General features: G+C 44.6%; 6 protein-coding genes, 1 long non-coding RNA gene and 1 other non-coding gene across 12 annotated transcripts in view; 2 read left to right on the top strand and 6 right to left on the bottom strand.

Moving 5' to 3' along the window:
* LOC100835658 (G-type lectin S-receptor-like serine/threonine-protein kinase SD2-5) overlaps positions 1-25,819 on the top strand; it is a 31,695-nt gene that overhangs the window by 2,706 nt on the left and 3,170 nt on the right. Inside the window, exons 1-3 of one of the 3 annotated variants that reach the window (XM_024454691.1) lie at positions 22,909-23,135; positions 23,255-25,463; positions 25,567-25,734. In XM_024454691.1, coding sequence (XP_024310459.1) covers positions 23,362-25,463; positions 25,567-25,591 — 2,127 coding nt within the window. In that variant the 5' untranslated portion in view covers positions 22,909-23,135; positions 23,255-23,361 and the 3' untranslated portion in view covers positions 25,592-25,734. Of the gene's footprint in view, positions 1-22,907; positions 23,136-23,254; positions 25,735-25,819 lie in introns of those variants that run through there. The other 2 variants (XM_014901770.2, XM_024454690.1) reach the window with 2 other exon arrangements.
* On the bottom strand, positions 913-3,323 carry LOC104584383. 3 transcript variants are annotated; one of them, XR_002960061.1, is made up of 3 exons: positions 2,902-3,323; positions 1,859-2,739; positions 913-1,780 (listed from the first exon to the last, which is right to left on the bottom strand). It is a non-coding gene; the product is annotated as an uncharacterized LOC104584383 (long non-coding RNA). The 3 variants fall into 3 exon arrangements; XR_002960060.1 differs by having other exon boundaries at positions 1,881-2,739; positions 2,902-3,322; XR_732080.3 differs by having other exon boundaries at positions 1,956-2,739; positions 2,902-3,321.
* Positions 6,566-8,861, top strand: LOC100842366. The gene is made up of 3 exons (XM_003575731.3): positions 6,566-6,870; positions 7,084-7,307; positions 8,042-8,861. Exons 1-3 carry the CDS (start codon positions 6,645-6,647, stop codon positions 8,636-8,638), a joined length of 1,047 nt encoding a protein of 348 aa, XP_003575779.1. The 5' UTR covers positions 6,566-6,644; the 3' UTR covers positions 8,639-8,861.
* Positions 8,726-10,556, bottom strand: LOC106866780. The gene is made up of 2 exons (XM_014902582.2): positions 9,913-10,556; positions 8,726-9,800 (listed from the first exon to the last, which is right to left on the bottom strand). Exons 1-2 carry the CDS (start codon positions 10,069-10,071, stop codon positions 9,429-9,431), a joined length of 531 nt encoding a protein of 176 aa, XP_014758068.1. The 5' UTR covers positions 10,072-10,556; the 3' UTR covers positions 8,726-9,428.
* On the bottom strand, positions 11,781-13,054 carry LOC100835349 (caffeoylshikimate esterase). Its single transcript, XM_024454692.1, has 2 exons — positions 12,891-13,054; positions 11,781-12,809 (listed from the first exon to the last, which is right to left on the bottom strand). The coding sequence occupies exons 1-2, from the start codon at positions 13,018-13,020 to the stop codon at positions 11,947-11,949; spliced, it is 993 nt and encodes a 330-aa protein (XP_024310460.1). The 5' UTR covers positions 13,021-13,054; the 3' UTR covers positions 11,781-11,946.
* Positions 13,221-14,431, bottom strand: LOC106866797. The gene is made up of 2 exons (XM_014902608.2): positions 14,095-14,431; positions 13,221-13,649 (listed from the first exon to the last, which is right to left on the bottom strand). Exons 1-2 carry the CDS (start codon positions 14,374-14,376, stop codon positions 13,533-13,535), a joined length of 399 nt encoding a protein of 132 aa, XP_014758094.1. The 5' UTR covers positions 14,377-14,431; the 3' UTR covers positions 13,221-13,532.
* On the bottom strand, positions 17,029-17,151 carry MIR7784A (microRNA MIR7784a). Its single transcript, NR_127075.1, has one exon. It is a non-coding gene; the product is annotated as a microRNA MIR7784a (primary transcript).
* Positions 19,464-20,794, bottom strand: LOC100837808 (glycine-rich protein A3). The gene is made up of 2 exons (XM_003575723.4): positions 20,445-20,794; positions 19,464-19,832 (listed from the first exon to the last, which is right to left on the bottom strand). Exons 1-2 carry the CDS (start codon positions 20,734-20,736, stop codon positions 19,591-19,593), a joined length of 534 nt encoding a protein of 177 aa, XP_003575771.1. The 5' UTR covers positions 20,737-20,794; the 3' UTR covers positions 19,464-19,590.

Here is a 25,819-nt window from a genome sequence, read left to right as displayed (position 1 = left end):
CCATTATCTGCCATGCCAGGAACATCATCATTGCTATTTGCAAAATTTGTCTCTATATGTTTCCCTTTCTTCTCAATTGATTGTTGATAGAGATCAACAAGGTACTTTGGTGTACGGCAGTTACGTGCCCAATGGGATATTCCACCACAGCGATGGCATGCATTTTTTGTTTCATCAATTTCGCCTTCATATTTATCTCCCCTTTCTTGTATTTCATGAGGTCTAGCTGTGTTCTTGAAGCGAACACTATAATTTCCTCTCCCGCAACCTCGTCCATATTCATAGCCACGACCACGACCACGACCATGTCCTCTATTTTGGTAATCATATTTTGTCGCATTCGATTCAGGAAATGGACTGGAACCACTTGGACGTGACTCATGATTTTTCATCAAAAGCTCATCGCTTTAGGGAGGATAATTGATTTATGATGATCAAATCTTTCTTTTAGTTTGTTCCTAAGAACAAGGGGATCCTTATCAATAAGGTATTCGGCCTTTAGACCTTCATGGAGGTGGCGAATAATGAAAATCAAAGCCTTAGCTTTATCTTGGCTAGATGCATTATTTTTTTCTTTGATCGCATCACCAAGCCCATGGGCACTCAGGTGAGTTTCAGCATCTAGCACCCATGACAAGTAATTCTTGCCCGCAATATCCAGAGTCATGAAATCAATCTTGGCAAGATTCAACATGGTAAACTACCAAATATATAGATTGCAAAATTCAAACAATCGTGCAAGAACAAAATATAGAAACAAATACAAATGATAATGTCTTACCACAAAAATAACATTATGATCAATGTAAAGTTTCTTACCTAGGTCTTGATAGCTTTAGAGACAGTCGTGTTGATAACGTGTTATAAAATAACTACTTGTAATGTAAAGGAATGTATAGAATGGAGAGAGTGAGAGATGAAATTGGAATTTCTTATATCTCATTCCAATACATAAGCTCTCATATACATAGTCATACATGTGAGATGGAGTTACAAGAATTGATACTATGAGAGTTACTCCATTGAATTAGAAGGTTATGTCTTTGATGGTATATGGGTTATGGACATCCACACTAATATTTCATAACAGAGGGAAGAGACTGCCTGGGGAGGGAGATATTTTGGAGCTAATTGGCAACGGAAGGCTGAGACAGAAAAGGAAACGGCGCAGAAAGAAAAAAGGAAAGGAGAGCGCGCGTGGTCGGCTTTTCGTCTGCGCGCCGCGGACGAGCGTTAGAGAGGTGTTTCGGTTTTCTCTTCTACTCCCTCTGTTCGTAAAAGGATGTCGCATCCTTCCTCCCCTGCAGTTCAATTTAATTTTGCTAAAGAAAAAAACCTAAACATCCGGAACATTTGAAATTTGGGCTTCAAATTGAAATTCAATCTGAAATCAAAATTCAAATCTTCCCGTCGTGCTACCCTCCGTTGTCGTCGCGGTGCCCTCCGTCGTCGTCCTGCTGCGATCCAATCTCGCGCCGCGGGCCTCGCGCATGCAGTCCAATCTCGCGGGCGCGCAGGAGCTCGCGATCGCCTGCATCGCGGACGCAGAGGAGCTCGCGGACGCGGAGTACCTGGCGGGCGGCCGGCCGGCCAGTTTGCTAGCGCCGTCAGTCTCCCCCGCCTCCGCAGCTCCCTCGCCATCTGCCAGCGAGGAAGGAGGTCGTCGCCGAGGCCTGCGCGCCGGATCGATGGTCCGGCTGAAATAAAAACTTGATTGATTGTTTTGGTACTTCTCTGCTGCCGAACAACTTACCGTAGACAGATTGCTCAAGAAGAACACCTGCAATTTGACCAATGAGAATTGTGCTCAGTTAGGTCCTAACTAGAAGAACACCTGCAATCCAGGTAGTGTTTTGACCTAGAGATCACGAGGAGAATACATGAATTGTGTTCCTCATACTCAGCAGCAATAAGATTCAGAGATTAGCACCAAGACAGGAGTTAGACAGCAGCACCTGCAGTTCATAATCTTCTGCTCCTGAACTGAAACCAACAATACAGTGCAGTTCATAATCTTCAGAGCACCTGCAGTTCATACTCAGAAGCAACAAGATTCAGACCTTAGCAAGATAACAATCAGCTCAGGCAGGTCATCTATTCAGTTCAGAAACAAGATTCGGTCATCTATTCAGTTCAGAAACCACAGTTAGCAAGATAACAATCAGCTCAGGTCACTTACTCACCTGGAGTACTGTACTGTACTGTACTTATTTCAATCAAATTCTGAAGACTTGAAGTCAAACAAATTCTGAAATTATTTCAGTTAATAGTTCTAATGTAACCAAACACTATTTTGTTGTGAAAAAATTTCAGTCAACAGTTCAAAGTTGAATTTGCTTGCTGAGTTTCAGTTATTAGTTCACAGTTGAGTTTCAGTTAACAGTTAATTGAAAGAATTTCAATGTATTGTATTGCTCAGGTGTTCTGAAGGTTACTGAGTATAACTTGATGTTCTGTTTGGATGGTGATGGAAATATCAGTACCTACTGAGTATAAACATCTGTGGAACAACATTATATGTTGCTCTAATTCTGCAGTAAAATAGTTGAGTAAAATAACCATACAAACTGTCACCCTTGAGTACAGAATAGGCCACACTTTACAAATTATTGTCTTTGACATGCATGTCATGCTGAATTTTCAGCTTCGGATTGCAACAGATCAAGGACGGTTTCCCTGCAATATTTAGCAATTATAGCACCAATATGAAGCTACTCCCTCGGTCCCTCCGTCCAGCATCTGAAAAAATACAAGTTCTGCAAGTTCAGCTCCAATATTCAGAAGTTCAGCAATTATAGCAGCAATATTAAACTACAGCACCAATATTCAGAAATTCAGAAAACACTTGCAAAACATCAGAGATTCAAAAATTGAGAAACAGGGAGGCTTGTCTTTCTTTACCTATGCTGCAAGGAGGGAGCATGACCATTGTTTAGAGGTTGCCATCAGCACCACAACAGCATGTCATCAGCCTCGGCCGCAGCAGTTGCGGGGCGGAGGGAGTCGGCGCGCTGGGAAGCACCATATCTCGCGCTGCAGCACCAGCTCTCGCCTCCCTCATCCCCATTCCAAGAAAAACCAAATCTTTGGACGGCGGAGGGGGAGCAGCCCGGGGGAGCTGGACGGCGGAACGGGAGAAGCCCGGTGGAGCTAGACGGCGGAGGGGGAGTGTCGAGGGCAGCTCGCCTTCGGACCTATACGGCAGAGGGGAGCGGCGGCGGCGTGCGGCAAGGAAGAAGAGAGCGGGAGGACTGCCTGTTAGTTCTGGAATTCTCCGAGCTTTCTTTTGCAAAATAACCGGCGCGACATCCTTTTCTACACGGAGTGAGTATCAGATTTTCCCGGACAGCATACCGGCTCAATCCTCTTTCAAGTCCACTCGACTTGATCTGAACCGCTTACCTGCCCGATCAATTCCCTGTCCACCGAACTTGACCGGAAACAAGTCGCTTTTTACGAATAAATACATTCATTTTTAGACAAATTCGAGATAAGAATTATGGAACGAAGAAAGGACAACCAAAACAGTAGATATACGTATGGTTTTGATCAAGTCGAAGTCGAGACGGATTGAGAATTGGATCAGGCAGGTAAAATTGGTTGGGTGGACCGGGTAGAAGAGAAAACACCATGAAACTTTACTCCTTCGCTTTAACTTGCAGCCAACTGCTATGTTAGACTGACTAATAGCCAGTAGGATGCCCGTGCGTTGCTAGGAACAAAAGAAAAGACTTTCAAATGCATTGGTCGGTGATTCTACTTCATGAACACGTGCAAAATTAAGCATGGTGCTCTCACGTTGCGATTTGATGTGTGAAAACTGATATACCTCTCTACTTAACCCTCTCTCTACTCGTTTGCATTGATTCTATTCTTTCTTTTTCTAGCATCTATCTTTCTTCATCCAACCTTATTCTTTCACTCGCTTTGTCCCTCTTCATTTGATCATTCTGCATCTCAGTAGCTTTGTTCTAGTCGAGAGACACCTCCAAGGCTCTAAACCACCCTAGTATTCATGCCCTCCCAAATTTCAATGTGCGCGCATTGAATATCCTAATTCCAAAAAGGAAGGCGCACATTTTTTCCTCCTACATTTTTTTTTGCGAGTTCCAAAAAGTAAGCCAGGGTCTCGTTTCTTTGGCCGATCTGGCCAAAGCGCCCCTGATTTCTAGCACCCACCTCCTCAACCATGATCGCGTATTTAGCAAGGCTACAACTTTAGATCCATTGTCAAGTGTGGTGCATTCTTCTTATCCAACAAACTGTGGAAGACTTGCCATCATTTGATAGTTCCGTGCCTTATAGCAGTTAGATAAGTGGCAGATGGTATATCTTATACTCCATCCGATCCATAATAAGTGTCATCCAATCTGTACTAAGTTAGTACAGAATTTGTACTAAGTGGGCGACACTTATTATTAATAGGAGGGAGTATGTAATATTCCTGTCTCAAATCATGTTGGTCTTTTGCAGCATTCATCTCTTGTCCTTACTGGCCCATGCCGTGCAATCCTATTGCATGACCCTGTCGCAATCGAGATTGAGCTAAGAGTGAAGGGGACAAGGCCCTCTGAAGATAAGGTGTTGAGCGCTCAAATCTTTGATTATAACTGCATCTCTCGGAGAGGCAAAGCCGGCTCTCTCCTGAAGGACATGTCCCCAGATCTGCGCTGCACGCTGGTGTTCAGGTTTGCACATCTCCAAATGGCACTGGAGGCGGCAATTAACATCTGGATCTCTGAAGGGTCAACTGATTTCTATGGGAACTTCGTCGCTCGTACAGCCAGTATCAACGAGAACGTCGTGCTGCTCGACTCTAGGGACAGAATGGTGTCTGTCTCAGATGATGGGCTCTTTGAGTTTTCACGCAGTGTTGTATTCGTAAAAGGATGTGATGGTCGTGGAGAGCTGATCGTCGGTGTTCAGGCAAGGCCAAGTGGTGATGATGAGGCCAGCAGCGTTTGCAATGAGGTGATCACCTTTGTCCCGGCAACATCTGGTGAGAGTCAGAGTTGTGGTCGCATGGTCGCTGCTGGTTTGATGTGAAAAGGTCTATGCAAACTGATTTTCCTTGTTTTTTCGATAATATAAAATATTAATTTGGTGTTAGTATTGGTAGTAGATGTGACTAGCTAGCTCTTACTTCGTACTAACAGTTGCACCTAGGCATGTCTCAACTGTATTTATTTATTTTGACACCGGATGTCTCAAGTGCTTCAATACAAGGATTAAGCAAGTCTAGTGCTTTCTGTTGCTGGGATGGCTCGAAATGTTCTGCTCTTCGTTGGATATGTTAAATATGTATACATTATGTGTTAAAATTATGCATCCTATTAAACTCAATCATCCGGATAGTACCATTGTCTGCACGTTTTTGCCAAGTAAATTGTTGACGATTAAATGATTTGGATAATAAGTAAATACGTTTGAAAGTCTAGAAGGGAGTGAAGTAGAAATTATGCTGCACGAAAAAAAGATGATTGTGAAATGTTTGTTGACAGGTTACCACTTTGCTTAGAACTTGTACATTTTGAATTTATGAATATTGGTTCAGAACTATGGTACTTCAAATTCTCAGAAGATGGTTTAAAAATAAATTTTGAATTCCACAACTTCCAAGTGTAAAGCTTGTGTCTCTGAACTATACATAATTTCTAGATAATTTCGAATTATGTACTATAAATATGTTGACTTGTTTTGAAGTTGTTGAGAAGTTCAGACAACACAACTGGAGTACCTTTGTTCCGTTAGAGGCCAACCAAATGTTTTCATATAATTATATTCTTTGGATTAAGGAACGCACGCTCCAGATTTTATTAATGAAATCAATATTACAAGAATCAAGGTGTGAACAATGTAACAGATACGGAGAAGTTTATTTTTCAGTTTACGAAATTTACGGTATTGTAACAAAGATGGGGATAAATTCTTTTCTTCCGAGATTTTCTTCGTGCGTTTTCAGGCTATATAAACATGGGGTAGAGAAAATTGTCTCTACATTATTTAGCCCACATGAACATTAAAAAAATTATTATGACTAAAATTATTCAAAAAGAGGAGCTCTCCTAGGAGAAATAGTTAGTTGATAAGGACATCCGCAAAAGTTCACTCTTAAACGACTATTATTTGAAATTTGGTGATGTAGAGGAAAGAGAAATATGAAAGCAAAGAGAACTGACCTTAAAGAAAAATCGACTAAGAATCAGTTAAGAATTAACCTATTTACCATTGTAATCGTTGCATTTAGTGTTAACAAATTATTTATAGTAAATATAAAAACACAATCTATTGTATGTGTCATTTAGTTGTCGACTCTAGATGGAATGAAAAATCAATATTTACTCTACTATTGCTAATGCCCTAAGTTTTCAATAACCCGCCTAGAAACCCATATATTGGGTCGGAAACTCACGGGAGTTCTATTTTCTGTTTCCTCCCCTCATTCTCATTTTTAAAAATTTAAATTGAAACAGATGAATTTGAAATTTTATCGGGTACAAAACAAAGAGAACACCTGTCTTATCTTTCACTTAATTAAAGGGAAAAAAAAGCTGTCGAAAGAATTGTTGAAGGGGGAAAAAATCCTCACGAGAACGGTGGGTGCCCAACCCTAAGTCTCAGCGGGGCGGCGGCAGCGGCAGAAGATGCCGGAGACCGCGGGAGGAATCGGGAGGGTGGTGGATACGGCGGGTATGGAGACGGTTACGGGTCACACGAGGTTGGCGGCGGAGCAGGAGGAGGTGAACGAGGAGCCCAAGAGGTCCCGCGAGGACGAAGCAGAGGAGGAATGGATGCTCCGCCGGCTCGCCAACTTTCGCCACGACTGGACACGGGCATGGTCCGAGTATTTCGGCGATGTCGAGAAAAGAAGTTCGTATTCTCATCCATGATCTTCGATTATCCCTTTAAGTTTTACATTTTGCTAAGCGCGAGCCAGACGATTTCACCCAAAAAAAAACGACAATTTTGCATCAAGTTTTTAGCTTTTGTGTTACCCCTCACAGATTCTTGTTCCGGTTGAAAAGTCCCTGGAAATTAGGAATTTGGATACCGCAACTATAAATTTGATTTTTATGGTTGCAGTTGAGGCGCCACCCATGAGGTTCAGTCAGGAGCCTGCGCCGAGCTACGCCAAGCTCCTAGACGCGCTACAGATTTTCTCCGTCGGTGTGCTGGAGCTGAAGGGTACAATGTGCTGCTGGCCGATAGATGTGTTTGGCTTCATCGCCATGCGTGACTCGTTGTACCAGAACCGCAATTATATCTTTGAGCGCACGAGAGAAGATTGCCAGACGCTCACTGCAGAGGTACCTCCTCTCTTCAGGCACTCCCCCTCTATTGTTTTCCCTTCAGTGTCACTGAATTTTGCATTTTGTTTTCCTGTGTGTGTCTGTGTGAGTGCTCCACAAAATTGTAATTTTACATTCAATGTTATCAATTCTTGGAACTATTTAGGTTAGCTGAATTGGATGTCCATGTGATACTCTGAAGTCTGAACAGTTTTGTGTGTTAAAGTCCCTAAAATTCTTATAGCATTAAGTTTCTTCCAACATTCTAAGGTGATCAACAATTCGTTTACCAAAAATTAAACTAGAGTGTTGATAACTTGATATATATAAAAAGGAGACCATGCTGGCATATCAAGTGTGGATTCGATAGTCAATTGCCACCATGCAAGGACATCTAAAAAGGTGTGTTGTATTACAATTTAGGAACTTGGCTACCCAAAGACACTAAATTTGTACCATTTTGTCTGTCAAACTCTAAATCTTTGGATTTGCTAGATCACACATTTGAAAATGTGGCTCTTTGATAGAACACACTGCACCATTATTGTAATATTATTTGGCACTTTGACAGAACACACTGTTTTCCAAAAGTTAAACTAAAGTCTTCATATCTAAAGTGTACCCTTATAAGATATATCTAAATGCCGCTGTGGAAGACTTGCCCTCCTTCAACAGTGGCAGTTAGATAAGTGGTAGATGGTATATCTTATATCAAATATTCCTGTCGCAAATCATGTAATGGTTGTTTGCAGCATTCATCTCTGGTCCTTACAGGCCCATGCCGTGCAATCCTATTGTATGATCCCGTCGCTATCGAGATTGAGCTAAGAGTGAAGGGGACAAGGCCCTCTGAAGATAAGGTGTTGAGCGCTCAAATCTTTGATTATAACTGCATCAGTCAGAGGGGTAAAGCCGGCTCTCTCCTGAAGGACATGGCCCCAGATCTGTGCTGCACGCTGGAGTTCAGGTATGCACATCTCCAAATGGCACTGGAGGCGGCAATAAAAGTCTGGATTTCTGAAGGGTTGACTGATTTCTATGGGAAGTTCGTCGCTCGTACAGCCAGTATCGACGAGAACGTCACGCTACTCGACTCTAGGGACGGAATGGTGTCTGTCTCGGATGATGGGCTTGTTGAGTTTTCACGTGATGTTGTATTCGTAGAAGGACGTGATGGCCATGGGAAGCTGATCGTCGGTGTTCAGGCAAGGCAAAGCGGCGACGATGAGGCCAGCAGCGTTTGCAAAGAGGTCACCTTTGTCCCGGCAAGATCTGGTGAGAGCCATGGCATCTTTGATGTGGGGTTTTGCAAGATGAGCATTGTGGTTGCATGGTCGCTGCTGTTTTGATGTGAAAATGTCTATGCAAACTGTTTTTCTTGTTTTGTTGATAATCTAAAATGTTAATCTGGTGTGAGTATTGGTAGTAGATGTGACTAGCTAGCTCTTACTTCGTACAAACTGTTCGTACGCATGTCTCAGGCTGCTTCATTTCAAGAATTATGCAAGTCTAGTGCTTGATGTTGCTGGGATGACATGAAATGTTTTGCTCTAGCTATATGTTAATTATCCATACATTGTGTGTTAAAACTAGTGCATTCTATTAAACTCCATCCGGATACTACACCATTGTGTGCACCTTTTTGATAGTAAATTATTGGTGATTAAATGATCTTGGATACGTTTTCAAAGTCTAGAAGGGAGTGAAATTAGAAATTATGCTGGACGAAGAAAAAATGATTATGAACTACAGTGCCTTTGTACAGTTGGAAAGGCAACCAAATGTTTTCATGGAGATCTATTTTTTGGATTACGGAGCACACGCTACCGTTTTCAGCTGATTCAGAAAAATGAAAATTCCAGAAACATGCACGCTCTATTTTTGTTCGTTGCGTTGCCTCTCCTTTTTATGTTTCAGTTGCGGTGCAATCGAAACAGAAGATCAAACATGGACTGCTGAATCAGAAGAATAAAAATGAAAATGACTCTGAGTGATTCAACACTTTCCATAGCTTTTGTTGATCATCCGCCTATCTAATTCTACTCCATCGTCAATGGATTAGACGACGGACGGAATGTAATTCTAAAGAGACCGCAAAAAGGTTAGTGGTAGCTCAGAATCGAATCGAGCATCCACGGATCAGGGCAGCCACTCGATGCCGGCGATGTCCGCCTTGATGCCCTCCACGACCTCCGGCGGCGCGGCGTCCGCGGTGACCGTGATGACCTGCTGCCCTCCCGTGACGGTGGCCGCCAGGACCTCCACCCCGCGCCCCTCGAACGCCTCCAGCACGCGCCTCAGCCCGCCTCCGCCTCCGCCGCCCGCCGGAGCCGGAGCAGGAGGCAGCCGCACGGCGAAGCAGACCGCGTCCCGGGACGCCACCTCGGCGCGTGGGCGCGGCGCGGGGTCAGACTCAGAGCGCAGCGCCCTGTAGGCCTCGAGCACCGCCGCCGTGTCCTCCAGCACCTTCACCTGCGCCAACGCCGCCTCCAGCACCTCCACCTTGCTCGCCTGCACGCACACGCCGAATCAATCGGACCAAATTCGCCATTGCCGAGAAACAAGGAGGTCGGGCAGAGAGCAGGGGAAGAAGAAGTGAAGAACAGAGGACGAGCGTGCGTACCCGAGAGGGGATGCCGGGGAGCAGCGCGGCCAGCTCCGCGTAGAGCTCGGACGCGGGCCGCCCGCGCTGCTGCGGCCTCCGGGGAGCCCGCGCCTCGGCGTCCGCGCCCGGAGATTCTGCGTCGGCGAGGGACGGCTTCGGTGGACGGCCTCCAGCCATGGCAGAGAGCCCTGGTCCTCCTGGATTCTAGCTAGCTCGGAACAAGTGGTGATGGATGAGAAGCTGCGGCCGGGTTGGGATTTTGCTTTGCAGAGGGAGAACCGGAGAAGCGATGCCTTGTAGGCGAAGAAAGAGTTTTGCAGAGCCATGTGAGGGGGCAGCTGGAGCTGTTGGGTTGGCGGTGACAGCGGGGCGGCCGAGAATGGCAACTGCGGCCATGGCCGGGCAGGGCGCGGAGACCGAAGGAATTCCCCTGTTTTGGTTTGGGTATGCTGGTCAGCGGCAGGGTCTTGGTCAGCGACAGGGTCTTCGGAAGAGACAGGACCGAAAGATCACGTGGCTCTTTTCATCTTCTTCTCTTTTTCTCTTTTTTGACTCTTTGTTGTCTTTCTCGATAAACTTTGCCCTGACATGCATATTTCTGACCCGACCATTGCTACGATTTAATGGCGTGTCAAACTGGTTCCGTGTAATCCAGTCATAGCAGTAGCACCACTATCCTTATTACTGTAGCATTTGTTCGAGTAGACGCAACAAATGCTACTTCGATTCATAATAAAGTAGCCAGGGATTTAGTACGAAGTCAGTACAAATTTGTCCGACATTTGAGAAATCTAACTCGGCATCTTGCAAGACCATATTATTTGAGTTAAATTGAATTTGCACGCTCTAGACTCACGCCACTAAATCAATTGGATGGAAAGCCTATTTTCACCGAATCAATGAATTAGGCGGGGGCTTTCCAAAGACGGATGATCCAATCCTGCTTGGAAGAATTTTACCATTAGCCATTACTACATTTTTCTACAGTTTTTCGTGGTTAATTCATAAGAACAGGTTCTTCATCAATGACAGACGATCCCATAGAGGGCTTTCCTCCTCAAACAAATGCCCCTCCTCTGATCTAACAGAAACCGTGTCCCATGTACGGGAAGTTGTGCCTGACCTGTGAGGCTCTCAGGGGGGCATGACAAGGTGCAATCCACGATCATTATCTCTTTTATCCGGAACTTTTGGAAAGGAAAAACGTTATGATCTTCAACAAAGACGTCGATGGCCTCCACATTAAGGTTCAACGATGCGCAAACAAAGTCTTCCTTTGGGTCTCCAGATGTAACTCTCAGTTTCTAAAACTCTTGTTAACGAATTGGCCTTTCATGTTGTCTCACCTCCCGTGAGTATTGTAATTTCTTTTTTACCTGTTGCATATTCCACTCATCCCATAAAAATCTTGTATGTGACCTTGGCTACTTTGTATAAAATGTGATGCAGGCTGGCATTTGCTTCGTTGTAGTTTTTTCAAAAAATAAAAAATCAATGAAAAGTCATGAGGAGGTATCAAGCAAACGAGATTTTTTAAACTTACGCATCACACATTCTATCACATTTATCCATGGGACTTAGTCTACATTGATATGAGAGCATAATTATCACAAAAATCACGTGTCTCTTCACCTATGGGTCCCACCGCTTCATCCTTCCTCTAAAGCCACCAAGCCATCCAAACCTATCGGCCCTCGTGATATTTGCTCACCACGAGTCCACTCTTTTTTCTTAATCTAACTGTCATGTGATTAGTAGATAGAGCCAGCATATCCCGGCTTGCCATATCTCTCTCACCTATAAACACATTTACCTCTCTCATCTTGCCATTGAAAAAAAAAATGAGAGAGGAGCCGTAGCATCGAGTGTACTAAAAATTGATGAAGTATGTCAAACTGACAACCTTTTGTAACTTCTCATAGAAATATCAACACCTATATATGCAATTACCTACTCCATAAAAAAAACCTATATATGCAATTGTAGGAGTACTGGAGTAGCAGCAGCACGAGCAGCGCTAACCCAGCGATAATAAAAAAAAGTTGGACTAAACTAAGCAACCGTAGATCCAGACACGGCCGGCGACGAAGAAGACGATCTGTGGTCGAGCCAGTCGACGATGTCAGCAAACACGGCATCGATATTCTCCTGCAACTCACCCGACGTGAGCGCGTGCCACATCCCAGGGTAGAGCCTCAACGTCTTGTCCTCGCTCGCGGCGGTGCGGTAGAGCAAGGCGCTGACGGCGGGGTCGGTGACGGCGTCGGCGCCGCCATGGACGACGAGGAACGGCAGCGACACGAGCGGGAGCACCTCCTTCTCTACGCGAACGCTGGCTGCCAGCATCTGGTGCGCCGTCCCCAGGCGCGGCCGGCCCTTGTAGCACCACGGGTTCCGCCGGATCTCCGCCCGCTTCGCCGCCGTCCGGTACGCCGCGTCGATGACGTCCTTGGTCGGCACGATCTTCCACTTGGGGACGAGGGTCGCGATGGCTTCCAGGATGCGGATGACGGGCCGCGGCGGCTTCATCCCGTCGGCGATCTTGCACATGGGGGCGACGAGGACGGCGCCGGACCAGTAGGACGGGCGGGACCGGTGGAGCAGCAGCGCCACCGCGCCGCCCATGGATTCGCCGAGGAGGAACCGGGGGAGAGGAGCAGGAGAGGGGCAATCATCTGGATCTGCATTTGAATTTGAATTTGGAGGGTTGTTGTTGTTGTTGCGGGCGGCGGCGGAGATGACGGAGGTGAAGAAGGCGTCGCAGTCGGCGACGAGGGCGTCGATGGAGGGGACGTAGCCGCGGAGGCCGTCGGAGCGTCCGTGGCCCTCGTAGTCCATGCCGTAGACGGCGTACCCCGCCGACGCCAGCCGCTCCCCCGTGCCGCGCATCGTCACGCTGCACTCCACCGCGTACCCTGCCATTGCCAGTAATCGCCAATGCAAATTCATTCATTCGTTAACACTACAGAGTAAAGACGAAGACGGAGGTAGAATACCGTGGCAGATGAAGACGAGGGCCTTGATGGGCTGCCGGGGATTTGCGGGGAGCCATCGGCAGGTGAAGAGCCGCATCCCGCGGGCGTTCTTGATGTACCCTTCCGAGTACGAGTACGAGTACTCCATCATCTGTCGATCTGTACAAGATCCATCTCATGCCAGGCCGGAGACGTGTATATATACGGTATTCTATCGTACAAGGTGCAGACTGTGGCGCACGCCTTTTCTTTTTTTTTGCCTTTTGTTATCAAGCATACGTCCATATCTGCAGCGCACGTTTTCTTTTTTCGTTTTAAAAGGAGGATAACCCCCATATCTACACGTGCATGCCACATCAAATACAAATTCAATTTATTTGCCATGCATATGTATGTACCAACAATTTATTAATATTTGTTCCCGACTTATTACCAGCATTCATTGGTTAGTTATCCATACATATCCAGCCGTCGGGGATAGTACTGGAGTGCACATATTTAGAAGAAGCTTTCCTTCCACATTATTGGAAACTCATTTCCGCCTCTTGTGTTTTCCATGAATGAAGCCTACGCCTCCGAAGAACTTGCCACGCTTGAACTTGCCGCCATAGTGTCCTCCATGGTGCTTCTTGAACTTGCCACCGTAGCGAAGGCATCCAGCAGCTACTGCAGGGCGATGTGGGTAGTATCCACCGTGGTGATGGCCGCCGCCATGGCTCCAGCGATGCGCGCCATAGGCAACTGCTGCTGCACCGCGGACAACGAACATTGCTCCGTGGCCTGCATGTATGTATATATACATGTCCATGATCGATCGATCCATGCTTGACACATTAACACTTCCTCTGTTTCTAAAATAGATGTTCTAACTTGGTCGAATTAACTTTGTCTTATGTCAAACTTTTTCAAATTTAACAAAGTTTATAAAAAAACCTATCTACAACTCTTAAAGTAATTATATTGAATCGTCATGACATAACATTTTCATGGGATACTTATTTGATAATATAAATGTGCATGTTAGCTACTTCCTCCGTTCCATAATTCTTGTCGAAATATTACATGTATCTGGACGTTTAAAAAAAATACATACATCCTTTTTTTGGTAAATTTGAGACATGAAAGTTATGAAATGAAGGGAGTAGTATATATTTTTATAAACATTAACAAGTTTGACTTAAAACAAAGCCTGAACATCCTGTATTTATTTAGGAACGGAGATTACCATGATAGCCGGTTCTGCCGTAGTCATGATGGTGTGGATAAGTAGAGGCAGCATAGGACTGACCATGTCCATTGATCCATACCCATAACCTTGGTTTGGAAGGTAACAAGAAGGGGGGCACCCATGTACTCCTGGTGGAGGATATGCGATCGGAGGGCACGAGTAGTACGCGGCAGCAGGGTCGTAGGATCCATGGCCGCCTATTCCTCTGCTGTCATGATGGACGTCAGCAATGTTGTCGTTGGTGTTGGTGCAGCTCAGCTCCTTGTTACCCCCTCCCATGGCTATGGTCTGATCGTGCTAGCTAGTTAGGCTAGCTCACCATCCATCTGCCAGTATACTCTTCAATTTATAGCCTTAAGAACTTAGCTATGCAGCTGGGCTTGACACGTGCTTTTTTTGGTACACTCCACACTAATTAGTATAAGCATCTGCTTTGATTTTCCTTTTTCGACCGACCGGATAGAATCACTGGCTTAGCCTTTTGCTTTCGATGGACGGAGCAAATTAACTGCATGCGGATCAGAGCTGGGCTTTATCTTGTGCTGCGTGGGATAATGGGATTCGATTTAATCCATGGATCGTGCAATTCATATTTCATATATATCACCTGCATGCCAGAGAGTGTATTATTATATGTGCATGCGGAATCTATTCCAGTTACCATATAAAAAGCGCTGGTGCCAGTGAGGGCAGGCCGGAGTGGAGAAGATGCTCCAATTCTTTCTTGTTCTAAGGTAATGCATTGCTGCATCAGAGTTTAGCCTCAACTGTTATTGGATATATCTCGAGGCCAAGAGCTTCTTGTAATTTTTCTTTTTACTCTTGTTTGCATGCTTAGTTCCTCGGCGGATATCACAGAAGAATTTTTTGGTCTTTCTCTTCGATTCATCAGTAAGTCACTTGAATCGATCAACTCCAGAAATATTTCACCTACGAAAATACCCCTCTCCCTGCCAACCGCCGAGCTATAACTTTATCCTTTTTCACTGGAGTCGTTTATGTGATCAATCCTCGGTTTTGTTCGAGTTACACTCCCTCGACTTGCGAAGGCCCCCTAGAAAGGGTGATAGGCCTACTTTTGCTTTGAGCTTTATTCTCTCAAGGAAAACAACCAAACCGCGTGATTTATATATCTAGCCTAAACTTACCAGCGGTTCTCCTTGGACACGTGTCAGATAGTTATGACTTGCTCTCCCACAGGGCCTCCGAACTCCTTCTAAGGGTGTCACTTAAAGCGATTGCGACCTGAGGATCTCTCCGAGTAGGATTCTTGGACCTGTCTTACTTAGGGGAATTTCTCCCTAAGAAGGAACTTGCCACATTGTTACATTGACACTTTCTTTCCTATATAGGGGAATTTAATTCAGCCCTAGATGCTGCCTGGACCGTCTAGCTGAGATCGAAGCCAGGCAACGGAGGAATAGGTGATCTCTACCGACATCTATATTCAAATTTGTTTTATTAAATCTGTCATAACATATATTTTATAGTATGTTTATTTTATATTGTGGACATTAGTAGATTTTTCTACAAATTTGATAGAACATCTTATATTTAGAGACGAAGGTGGTACATCATAATTTATTTATTTTTGTGTTTAAAGGACTATCAGATCTAGATTTTAGATCGAAGCCGGGTAACGGAGGAATTGGTGATTTCTTTCTTCGATCAAGACATTACATCAAGGGCAATCTGTGTAGTTGATGATTTTATTCCGGTGTGCGTATATTTGCTCTAGTGTTCAGCCAGCGGACAGAGAGAAACCAACCAAAAATTTGCACCTTCTTCGGTACGTTTGACATGGATACGATATCAAATTTGTAGTATGAGGCTTGAGGGGGCATGAGAGCTGAGTAGGCACCCTGCGAGGAGAAGGGCTTCCTATCGGCCAAAGCTCCGGTTGACTCCCCCCCGATCTAGCGCCATCTTGGTAACCAACCACGTGTCCCTTCATTCTCTTTAATCATCTTTCCTTTTTTTTAATTCTCTCTCGTTTACTCCCTAATTAACTGCACCTTTCCTTTATCTCTCGTCTCGTCTCTCTCTCCCCCTCGCAGCCTCTCCCTCGCAGCCCACCTAACCTCCCCACGACGCTGCCGTGCACCTCTAGGCGTGCTCAGGCTCAAGGCGGGCGCCGCCCTTGCGTGCCTCGGCGGCCGCCGCCCCTGCGGGCCGTCGCGGACGCCAGCCCCTCCTCCAGCGCGGCAGACGAGCCGCCCTCCTGCGTCCTCTTCCACCATGGCCGTCGTGCTGGGCTCCCATTCCTCCCCTGTGGCGGCTCCCTCCACTGCGCTGTTCACGTTTGGAGCAGCAGATTTCCACGTCTCTCGATCTGATTCTCTTTCTGCATCTCTCGATCTGATTTTTTGTCCCGGTACATGATGTTCCTGCTGTGATTTTTTTTTGAATTGAGATTTTTTCTTGCATCTCAGTGCTTTAGGTATCTTCTAAAATTTATTTGATCTATGTACTATTATTTGTTTCTTGGTGATTTTGTCAAGATATGATGATGTACTTAATAATTGTCGAGGTACAAGTGATGTATCATGGTACATGACGAGGTACTGTGATTGTGATTGTGATTGTGATTGATGAGGTACTTACGAAGGATTTTCTATCTCCTGTGATTATGCTTTGTTGAATTCGATTACATATGTACTTACGTACTTGGTTTTGTTGAATTTAAATTTGAATTCGAGTTCTTCTCTTCGATCCCTTCTCTCTATCTCTTTGATCCATCGGATTGTTATGATGTAAGATTGATGAGGTATCTGCGATGTAGCTTAATGTATTTGTCATGTAACTTGATGTATCCGTGAGGTACCTTGATGTACTTGTCATGTAACTTGATGTATCTGTGACGTACCTTGATGTACTTGTCATGTAACTTGATGTACTCGTCATGTACTGTGTTTTTTCTGAATAAATGTGATGTACCATACGATGTACTCGTCTCATAAGTCTATGTACACGAGGTACTTAAAAACTAATAAGATACATGTGATGTACCATACGTTGTACTCGTCTTATAAGTTCATGTACACGGGGTATTTGAAAACTGATAAAATGCAATTAATTATCATAATCTACTAAATATGTACTTAAAAACATGTCATGTACCATAATGTACTTGAAAATAGGACAGAGATGCAGAGAACGAGAGAACAATGTACTTGAGGACAGAGATGCAGAGAACGAGAGAACTAGAGAAAAATAAAGAGTCGTCAGTAAAAAAATAAGTGCTTGCCGCAAGTACTAATTTCCCTACTAATCTCTCTGTAGTATAGGACAAAATAAATTAATTTGGTGGCCCTGAGGTGAAACATGTGGCTGTGAAGATGGTGCTAGATAGCTCCGGAGTCACCGTCTCCGCATTACTTCCTATCGAGCAATTGTCCGAGATCCGGTCCAAGAGCTGAGGAGAAAACCTGCAACAGAGCAACTTCGGTCAACATTGGTCAGAACATGGAGAACAAAAAAGAAAAGAAGAAGAAGAAGACAAGTTGGGCTCTTGTCGGTACGGACAACGAATTTGACTGTTTATTTCTTAGATTTTTAAAAAAAATCTTGATATACGTGTTGATTGTAAAAATAAATAAAAATGAGAACATGTGAAAGCTTATACGTCCTCGCGACATTTGCATCGCCATTCGTGAGATGCATTCTGAGCCTCGGTTGCCTTGCCCCTGCCAAACTTTTGCTGAGACGATGAAACGAAAAGAGCCTCTGTGGTATTTTGGTCTTGTCTCTTCCAAAGACCCTGCCGCTGACCAGCAAGACCAAAACCAAAACAGGGGAGGTGATTTCTTTGGTCTCCGCGCCCTGCCCGGCCATGGCCGCCCCGCTGTGACCGGCCAACCAAAAAGCTCTCGCTCCCCACCCAACAGCAGCTCAACGCCGAGCTGGCCGTGCTTCTCCCCGAGGCATTCCCTCTCGAGTACACACGTCCTCTGCTTCTACTCTGCACTCACTGCAGCGGAAGCCATGGAAAGTGTTGAAACAGTCCTTTTTATTTTTTTATTCCTAATCATTTTTATTCATGTTAATCTTGTGTTTTGATTGCAGCAATTGATTTGCGGTGGACGAAAAAAAAAGAGAGGCAAAGGAAGAACAAACATAGAACGTGCATGTTTCTGGAATTTTGTTTTATGTGCACCGTCTGCCGCATGCCTCATTTTGTTTCATCAATGTTCTCTCCGATGCTCTCGACTCTTCTGGCTGTCTAGCCAACTCCTGCTGTTATAAAAAAATGTACTCCCTCCGTGCCGAAAAGATTGGCATGACCGGTCGTTTTGCAAAAACAGCCCTGCATTTGTTCGAACGTACCCGCAACCCTCTCGTATAATCAATTCGTCTCAATACCTGCTCGTCTCCTCCCTTATCTCCTCGTCACCGCCGCCCGATACTCCGCGTCTCCTCGTCTCTGCTCGGCTCCACCCCTCTGCCACTCGCCTCCGCCGAGCTCCTCCATCTCTCATCTTTTGCCCGCATCTTCCCCTCCCCTGTGCTGCTCTCCCCTTGCCAAAGAATCGCCGGCAATGAAGTTGGCTTTGATTTGCCAAGAATCCCCGGATCCAGCGTCGGCGAGGCCGGATCCGATTTCGCGGGACGCCATGGTGTCTGGGGAAGGCGGGGGCGTCGAGTGCGGCGCCAAGCACGAGCTCGCCATGATCCGCCACCGCCGCCGCAGCAGCAGCAGCCCGAGGAGGAGAAGCAGCAGCGGAAGGGGGAGGAGTGGGCGCTCGCGGCCTTCTGTGGCTGGATGCAGCTCGGCGAGAAGAACGCCATGCTCGGCCGACGAGTCCATCGCCTGCTATGCGAAGGGGTTCGAGATCCAGATGGGCGTGCTTGGCTAGCGCGATCCCCGCGTCGCCTAGACCTGCAAGTCGGTTTCCGTGATTTGGATCTGCGGCTGTAGCTCTCCTCTGATCTGTGTGTTTTGAATTTTCGGCTATAGCTCCTCTCTAGGATTGTGATTTGATTTTGCGGATGTAGCTCGTCTGTGAGATCGTCTAATTTGCCTTTCGGCTGTACCTCCTCTCTGATTGTGTAATCTGAAATTGCTGAGATCATAAAGTGTAATTGTAATCAATTGTTGGACTTAATTGGAAATGTGAATTGTGAAGGCCTCCGCGCCAGCCTTTTCGGCACGTAGGGAGTAATAGCTAGACTACAATAAAGCGGTGCATCGGCGATCTTTATGCTTAATTCACTTCCATTCTCTTTTTGCTCTTGGAACGCTAGAGGTCTTGGGGACAGTGATAAGTGTGGCGATGCTTTTCCCAAAACATAGATCCTTCCTTCCTCGGCACCTTGATTTAGTCGAGTCATTGCCGTCCACCGGTTCCCAACTTAGATCGCATGCATATTCCCAAATTATTCCCAACATTCATTCATCAGTTTATTCATAGCTATCCAGCCGTTGGGTACAATGGATTATGGAGGTACAAAGACTAGGAGAAGCTTTCCCATTATTGGTCTAGGTAGCTGCTTCTATTTCCACCTCTTGTGTTTCCCATGGAGGAAGCCTACACCTCCGAAGAACTTGCCACGCTTGAACTTGCCACCATAGTGTCCTCCATGGTGCTTCTTGAACTTGCCACCGTAATGATGATATCCAGCTGCCCCATGGCGATATGGGTAGTATCCACCCTGATGATGGCCGCCATGGCTCAAGTGATGCACGCCATAGGCAGCTGCTGCTGCACCGCCGGCAACGTACAAAGCACCATGGCCTGCATGTATACACACACATACTTGCATGCTCAACCCCAAGTTGGAATAAAACAATAGAAGTGCATCTCACCTTTTACCCACTCTAATAAAATTTGTCATATTTTTTTACCCACTCCATTAACTTGTGACATGGTTTTATCCTTTTAAAATTTCCTGTCATCCTAAAGTGGTGCCACATGTCAGGCCTCTGGCGGGGTTGCCTCCAGAGCGGAGGACTTCGGATCAAGATTTAAAATTTTGACAATCCTACTTTTTTAATGCAACTGAAATTTGAAAAAACAATAACAATTTCTTTTACCAAACTTAAATTCGAGGATGCAATATAGAGTGGTCCCACGTGTCACCAACTAGGTAGTTTGGTCAATATAATACATAAACTGAATTTTAAAACTTTCTTATTTTTTGTGACTTTTCAAATTTCAGGGTTGCCAAAGTTTTAAACCTTGATAGGAAGCGTATTCCGAAATATGCGTAAAATTGTGTCATAAGTTTCTTAGAGTGGGGTGAAACGAAGGATTTCTTTCCCTAAAATGAAACTTAGAAGGGGTAAAAAGTGAAGTTCACTCAAATAATAATTCTACTCATCCATCATCAATCCACGGTTGACCTACCATGATAGCCGGTACTGCTGCCGTAGGCGTGATGCTGTGGATAAGAAGAGTGATAGGCCTGGCCATGTCCATATCCATGGCCATATCCATATCCTTGAGAAGGAGGGTAATAAGATGGGGGGCATCCATGAACTGCTGGTGGAGGATAAGCGATGGGAGGGGAGGAGTAGTAGGCGGCAGCAGGGTCATAGTATCCATGGCGGCCTAATCCTCTGCTATTGGTGTCCTGATGATGATCAGTAGTATTGTCGTTGGTGTTGGTGGAGCTCAGCTCCTTGCTACCACCTCCCATGGAGATATGTATGTATGGTAGTGCCTACTAGCTCATCGTCCATCTGCCCGGTACACTCTTCTATTTATAGCCTTATTGGGTGCTTACTGTAGCTTGCCACTGGCCGGAGACGGACACGTGCTTGGTACAATCAACAATAATTGGTATTAGCATCTACTTTCTTGTTTTATTAAGTGATTCAAATTTATCCGAATATGAATTTATTTATGCATAAAAAACGTCTAGATACAAGTAATATAAAATCATTTAATATGGTACGGAGGACGGAGGGGTATCTATTTTGATTTCCTTTTTCGACCGACCGGATCGAATCGCTGGTGGCTGGGCTTTTGCTTTCAATGGACGGAGCAAGTTAACTGCGTGCAGGGAGAGCTACTGAGCTTTTATCTTGTGCTGCGTCTGCGTGGGATAATGGGGTTTGATACTTCGATTTGATTCTCCGTTTAATTAATTCATATCCATATATCCCCACTCCCCAGTCTATATATATTTCCTCCTCATGCATGTCTCGTCTTAATTATTATTCCATCATTACCTCCTCAAGTGCTGCCGTGGAATCTATTCCGGCCCGTTTTAGCTTTCAGGACGGAGAGAGTGTAGTGGATTAACTCAATCCGAGTATACATAGTTTCTCATAATATGATTTAATGAAACCATCATAATACTTTTTCTCAGTCATTAGTTTACTCCAAAGTAAAAGATCAACAAGACAAAAAAAAACATATAGTATTCAATGTTGCTTAACTAACAATATATACACTCCCTCGGTTCATTTTTATAAGATGCTCTAGCTATGTCATAAGTCAAACTTTTTAAAATTTGGTCAAGTTTATAGAAATGTAAACCAAAATCTGTAACTCTAAATTAGCTTTACGAAATCCGTCATGATATACGTATTTGATATTGTAAGCACTAGAACATTTTTCTGTACACTTTATTTTTCTGAATGAACCATCAATCTTCCCGAAATTCCTGCACTACTAATTTATATAAATCCCTTTATTTTCAAGAGGAATCATTAATAGCTACTTTTGACACGATATGAAGTGTGTAAACTAAAATGGACAATCAATCTTTTTTTAATCTATTGACATACTCCCTCTGATTCTAAATTCTTGACTCAAATTTGCCCAAATATGGATGTATCTATTTTCAAAAAGTGTCTAGATACATGTAATATTTCGACAACAATTTAGGATCGGGGGGAGTAATTTATATAAATCCATGTATTAATAGTTACTTTTGACACAATTAGAAGTTGTTTTGGACAACGACAAAGTCAATCTCTCTAACTTGGCTGCTGATATTTACATCGGATGCAAGAAACTGTTCGCATGAATTTATCTCAAATGGCATACCCCTTTATGACAAAATATCGGGCGAAAACCACACTTTCGGTGCAAACTTCATACTAATCATATTTAGAAGTTTCAAAAAATTCCGACAAAAATATAGTATGCTGAAGGTGTGATGTTCTACAAACCAGCAAAAATTTCAGATTAAAACTCAATTGCATTTAAAGAGACAAAAAAAAGCGATATGCAAATGGATAGTGCCAAACAGTGAATAACCACTGTTCATGTTAAAAAAATCCCTGCAGATAAACGCAATTGAGTTTGGACTTGAAATTTTACAAATATGTAAAACATCACTTCCCTAGCATATGCAGTTTTTTCTAGAATATTGTAAACGTTTTAAGATGGTTTCCAATGAGTTTACCCAGTAAAGTTGGTTTTCATGGATACGCGACGCCCCTTTATATAGCAAAACAATTATGATAAAAGGGAAAACATGTTTTTCTTCTTATTTTCCGCAATTTGTTTTGGCTTCTGTTAGGTGTAGGTTATAGATTCAAATTTAAAATGCCCAGCAATTCTAGGGCACCACCCTGTGCAGTCTTCAATAGATGGTCGATCCAGACTACCCTGATCTAGTCCTCTTGAGCATCTTCTCCCGATCCCAAGTTCGTTTACAAGTTGGAGACCAGAAATCAACGTGAGGCTGAAAGTGAGTAGCTCAGGCATCAACCTTCGAAAATTGAAAGTCAAAGAGAACAAAATAGGACACAACTAACTTCCACTGAGAGTTGAGAAGCAGTCAAAGAGAACAACGACCAGCCACTAAAAGGCACGGGCTGCACAAGTTAATCACGGTACGTTGCCGTTGATGGCTGACCAAAGAATAATGCCGTTGATGGCTACCTTTGGACTTCTTCATATATTAGTGGTTCTATATATCTCTTCAGCGTATCCTGTCCATGGCCTTCCTGCATCGAAGAAACTGTGTAATGTATCAGGATTCAGGAGTATGACGCTTCTTCAATCATGGCAATCAAATAGTGGATTACGCAACAACTCTGCTTTCTTTCATGTTCTAGAGAAGCACCAATCTTTCACACGGTACGTCCTGCGATCCAATTGACATTCTCAGATGCCTTGTTTCATCTCAATGTTCCTTGGCGCTTCGTAGTTTCCAAAGTTTACACTCTTATAGTTACGATGTCTCTTCTGCCTGTCAGTTTTCATACACCAGAGTTGAGATGACAAATAATACCTCAGACAGAGGAAGCGGACCAGGATCCAGTTGCTGGATGCACAAGCTCTTCCTGGTCACAAGTACAACAAGATGATCAAGCAGTATTTTAACATGGTGATGGCCATCATTTTCCTTCTTGCCTTCCCTATCCTGCCCACAGTTGTTGCCTACCTCTCCACGGCAGCTCCCTCAAATCACTGGAAAATCTCCAGTATGCAAAGCAGACTAAACATGGCAGGAAGTTCCAGTGCCCTTGTCATACTCGAGAGTGGCAGTAGCTCATATAGAATTTACTTTGGATTCTACACCACGGATGGGCATGCATTCACTCTCTCTGTGTTACTTTTGGGGCCCGAGAATCCAGTCATCTGGTCAGCCAACCCTGATAGTCCTGTAAGCCAGGACGCCACCTTGAACTTCACCAAAGAAGGTAACCTGCTGCTCAACGACGTCAATGGCACTGTGATCTGGTCCACAGGCACAAAGAACAAGTCAATTGCCGGCATGCGGCTAGATGCTTCAGGAAACCTTGTGCTGTTTCATCAGAACAGCTCCTCTGTCTGGCAGACGCTTGACCACCCGACAGATACGTTAGTACTGGGACAATCACTCTGTAGGGGCATGAACCTCAGCGTAAAACCTTCCAAAACAAAATGGCCATCTGCTCGGGTTTATCTTTCTGCAGAGTTGGGAGGGCTGCAGTATTCATACCAACCAGCAGCCTATTCACAATTATTCAGTACAACTACTAGTGAGACATCAAATTGCTATAGATTTGTCAATGGCAGCTTTGGGTTCCCAAATCAGGTCTTCTCACTGCCACTAGCAAGATCTTCACAATTCATGCAGTACATGCGGTTAGAGTCAGATGGGCATTTGAGGCTTTATGAGATGCAGGGCTACTCAAACCCACGGCTGCTGTTTGATGTATTAAGCATGGCCATGAACTTTTGTGATTACCCATTGGCCTGTGGTGATTATGGTGTTTGCAGTCATGGACAGTGTTCTTGTCCTAGTTTGAGCTACTTTAGGTCCGAAAATGAACGGCATCCAGATGCTGGATGCGTGCACTTAACCACCATCTCTTGCAACCATGCGCACGACCACCAGTTGCTACCACTCAGCAACATTTCTTACTTCAGTAACAGCATGTTCCGGTCATTAGCCACTCCAAGTCCATCAGAACAGGTCTGCAAGCAAACTTGCTTGATGGATTGCTCTTGCAAGGTTGCCCTTTTCCAGAATTATGGTTACACTGATGATGGTTACTGCTTGTTGTTATCAGAGCAGAAGCTAATTTCTCTGGCAGAAGGTTCGCCGTTCCGCTTTTCAGCATACATTAAGATACAAGGCAATCGATCAAGAGGAAGGAAGATCAGAACTATAGTCGGCTCAATAATTGCAAGTTTCTCTGCACTTGCAATCTTATGCTCTGCTGCCATATGGAAAAAGTGCAAGAAAGAGGAAGAACAGCTCTTTGATAGCATACCTGGGACACCAAAGCGTTTCTCCTTTCACGAGTTGAAGTTAGCTACTGGCAACTTCTCTCTGAAGCTTGGGGCTGGTGGCTTTGGGTCAGTCTTCAAAGGCAAGATAGGCAGGGAAACAATTGCCGTCAAACGTTTGGAAGGTGTTGAACAAGGAACGGAGGAGTTCTTAGCAGAGGTCATGACAATTGGCAAAATACATCACAATGATCTCGTCAGGTTGATTGGATTTTGTGCCGAGAAATCGCACAGGCTTCTCGTCTATGAGTTCATGTGCAACGGTTCACTGGATAAATGGATCTTTCATGCATGTTCAGTTTTCACTCTGTCTTGGAAAACTAGACGTAAGATCATAATGGCCACTGCGAGGGCTCTGTCATACCTCCATGAAGAATGCAAGGAAAAGATTGCCCATTTGGACATCAAGCCACAGAATATTCTCCTTGATGACAGGTTTAATGCAAAGCTCTCTGATTTTGGATTGTCCAAAATGATAAACAGGGACCAGAGCAAAATTATGACTCGGATGCGGGGAACACGTGGATATCTAGCACCCGAATGGCTGGGCTCAAAAATTACTGAGAAGGCTGACATCTACAGCTTTGGGATTGTGGTGGTGGAAATTATCTGTGGCAGAGAGAATTTGGATGAATCGCAGCCCGAGGAGAGCATCCACCTTATAAGCATGCTCGAAGAGAAGGCAAGGTCTGGTCAGCTCAAAGATTTAGTGGACAGTGCCAGCAATGATATTCAATTTCATATGGAGGAGGTCATGGAAGTGATGAGGCTTGCAATGTGGTGCTTGCAGGTTGATAGCAACAGAAGGCCCTTGATGTCAACGGTCGCAAAGGTGTTGGAGGGCGTGACGAGCTTGGAGGCTACACCAGACTACAGCTTTGTCCCTAGTTTTGCACCAAACCATGCTGGTGTTGCAGGGTCAAGTTCTTCCTATGTTCCACCTGATTCACATTTATCAGGGCCTAGATGAAAGCTTATTTCTGTTTAGGTTTTCTTTGACCCGTATCTGCTTTTGCATCCTTCAATTTTCACATTTTTGTCAA

The sequence above is a fragment of the Brachypodium distachyon genome, chromosome 4, assembly GCF_000005505.3.
Source record: "Brachypodium distachyon strain Bd21 chromosome 4, Brachypodium_distachyon_v3.0, whole genome shotgun sequence".
Classification (NCBI taxonomy): domain Eukaryota; kingdom Viridiplantae; phylum Streptophyta; class Magnoliopsida; order Poales; family Poaceae; genus Brachypodium; species Brachypodium distachyon.
The sequence above is the reverse complement of the archived record's forward strand: the minus strand, read 5'-3'. Positions and strand labels throughout refer to the sequence as shown.

What these genes read in the sequence shown, in the direction of transcription:
- LOC100837808 (XM_003575723.4), bottom strand. Translation starts at nt 20,736, where the DNA reads ATGGGAGGTGGTAGCAAGGAGCTGAGCTCCACCAACACCAACGACAAT. An exon ending in CAGCAGTACCGGCTATCATG is followed by an intron (nt 19,833 to 20,444) that starts GTAGGTCAACCG and finishes GTATACATGCAG; the next exon opens with GCCATGGTGCTTTGTACGTT.
- LOC100842366 (XM_003575731.3), top strand. Translation starts at nt 6,645, where the DNA reads ATGCCGGAGACCGCGGGAGGAATCGGGAGGGTGGTGGATACGGCGGGT. An exon ending in CGGCGATGTCGAGAAAAGAA is followed by an intron (nt 6,871 to 7,083) that starts GTTCGTATTCTC and finishes TTATGGTTGCAG; the next exon opens with TTGAGGCGCCACCCATGAGG. An exon ending in GCCAGACGCTCACTGCAGAG is followed by an intron (nt 7,308 to 8,041) that starts GTACCTCCTCTC and finishes GGTTGTTTGCAG; the next exon opens with CATTCATCTCTGGTCCTTAC.
- LOC106866797 (XM_014902608.2), bottom strand. Translation starts at nt 14,376, where the DNA reads ATGGGAGGGGGTAACAAGGAGCTGAGCTGCACCAACACCAACGACAAC. An exon ending in CGGCAGAACCGGCTATCATG is followed by an intron (nt 13,650 to 14,094) that starts GTAATCTCCGTT and finishes ACATACATGCAG; the next exon opens with GCCACGGAGCAATGTTCGTT.
- LOC100835349 (XM_024454692.1), bottom strand. Translation starts at nt 13,020, where the DNA reads ATGATGGAGTACTCGTACTCGTACTCGGAAGGGTACATCAAGAACGCC. An exon ending in CCTCGTCTTCATCTGCCACG is followed by an intron (nt 12,810 to 12,890) that starts GTATTCTACCTC and finishes TGGCAATGGCAG; the next exon opens with GGTACGCGGTGGAGTGCAGC.
- LOC106866780 (XM_014902582.2), bottom strand. Translation starts at nt 10,071, where the DNA reads ATGGCTGGAGGCCGTCCACCGAAGCCGTCCCTCGCCGACGCAGAATCT. An exon ending in TCCCCGGCATCCCCTCTCGG is followed by an intron (nt 9,801 to 9,912) that starts GTACGCACGCTC and finishes GTGTGCGTGCAG; the next exon opens with GCGAGCAAGGTGGAGGTGCT.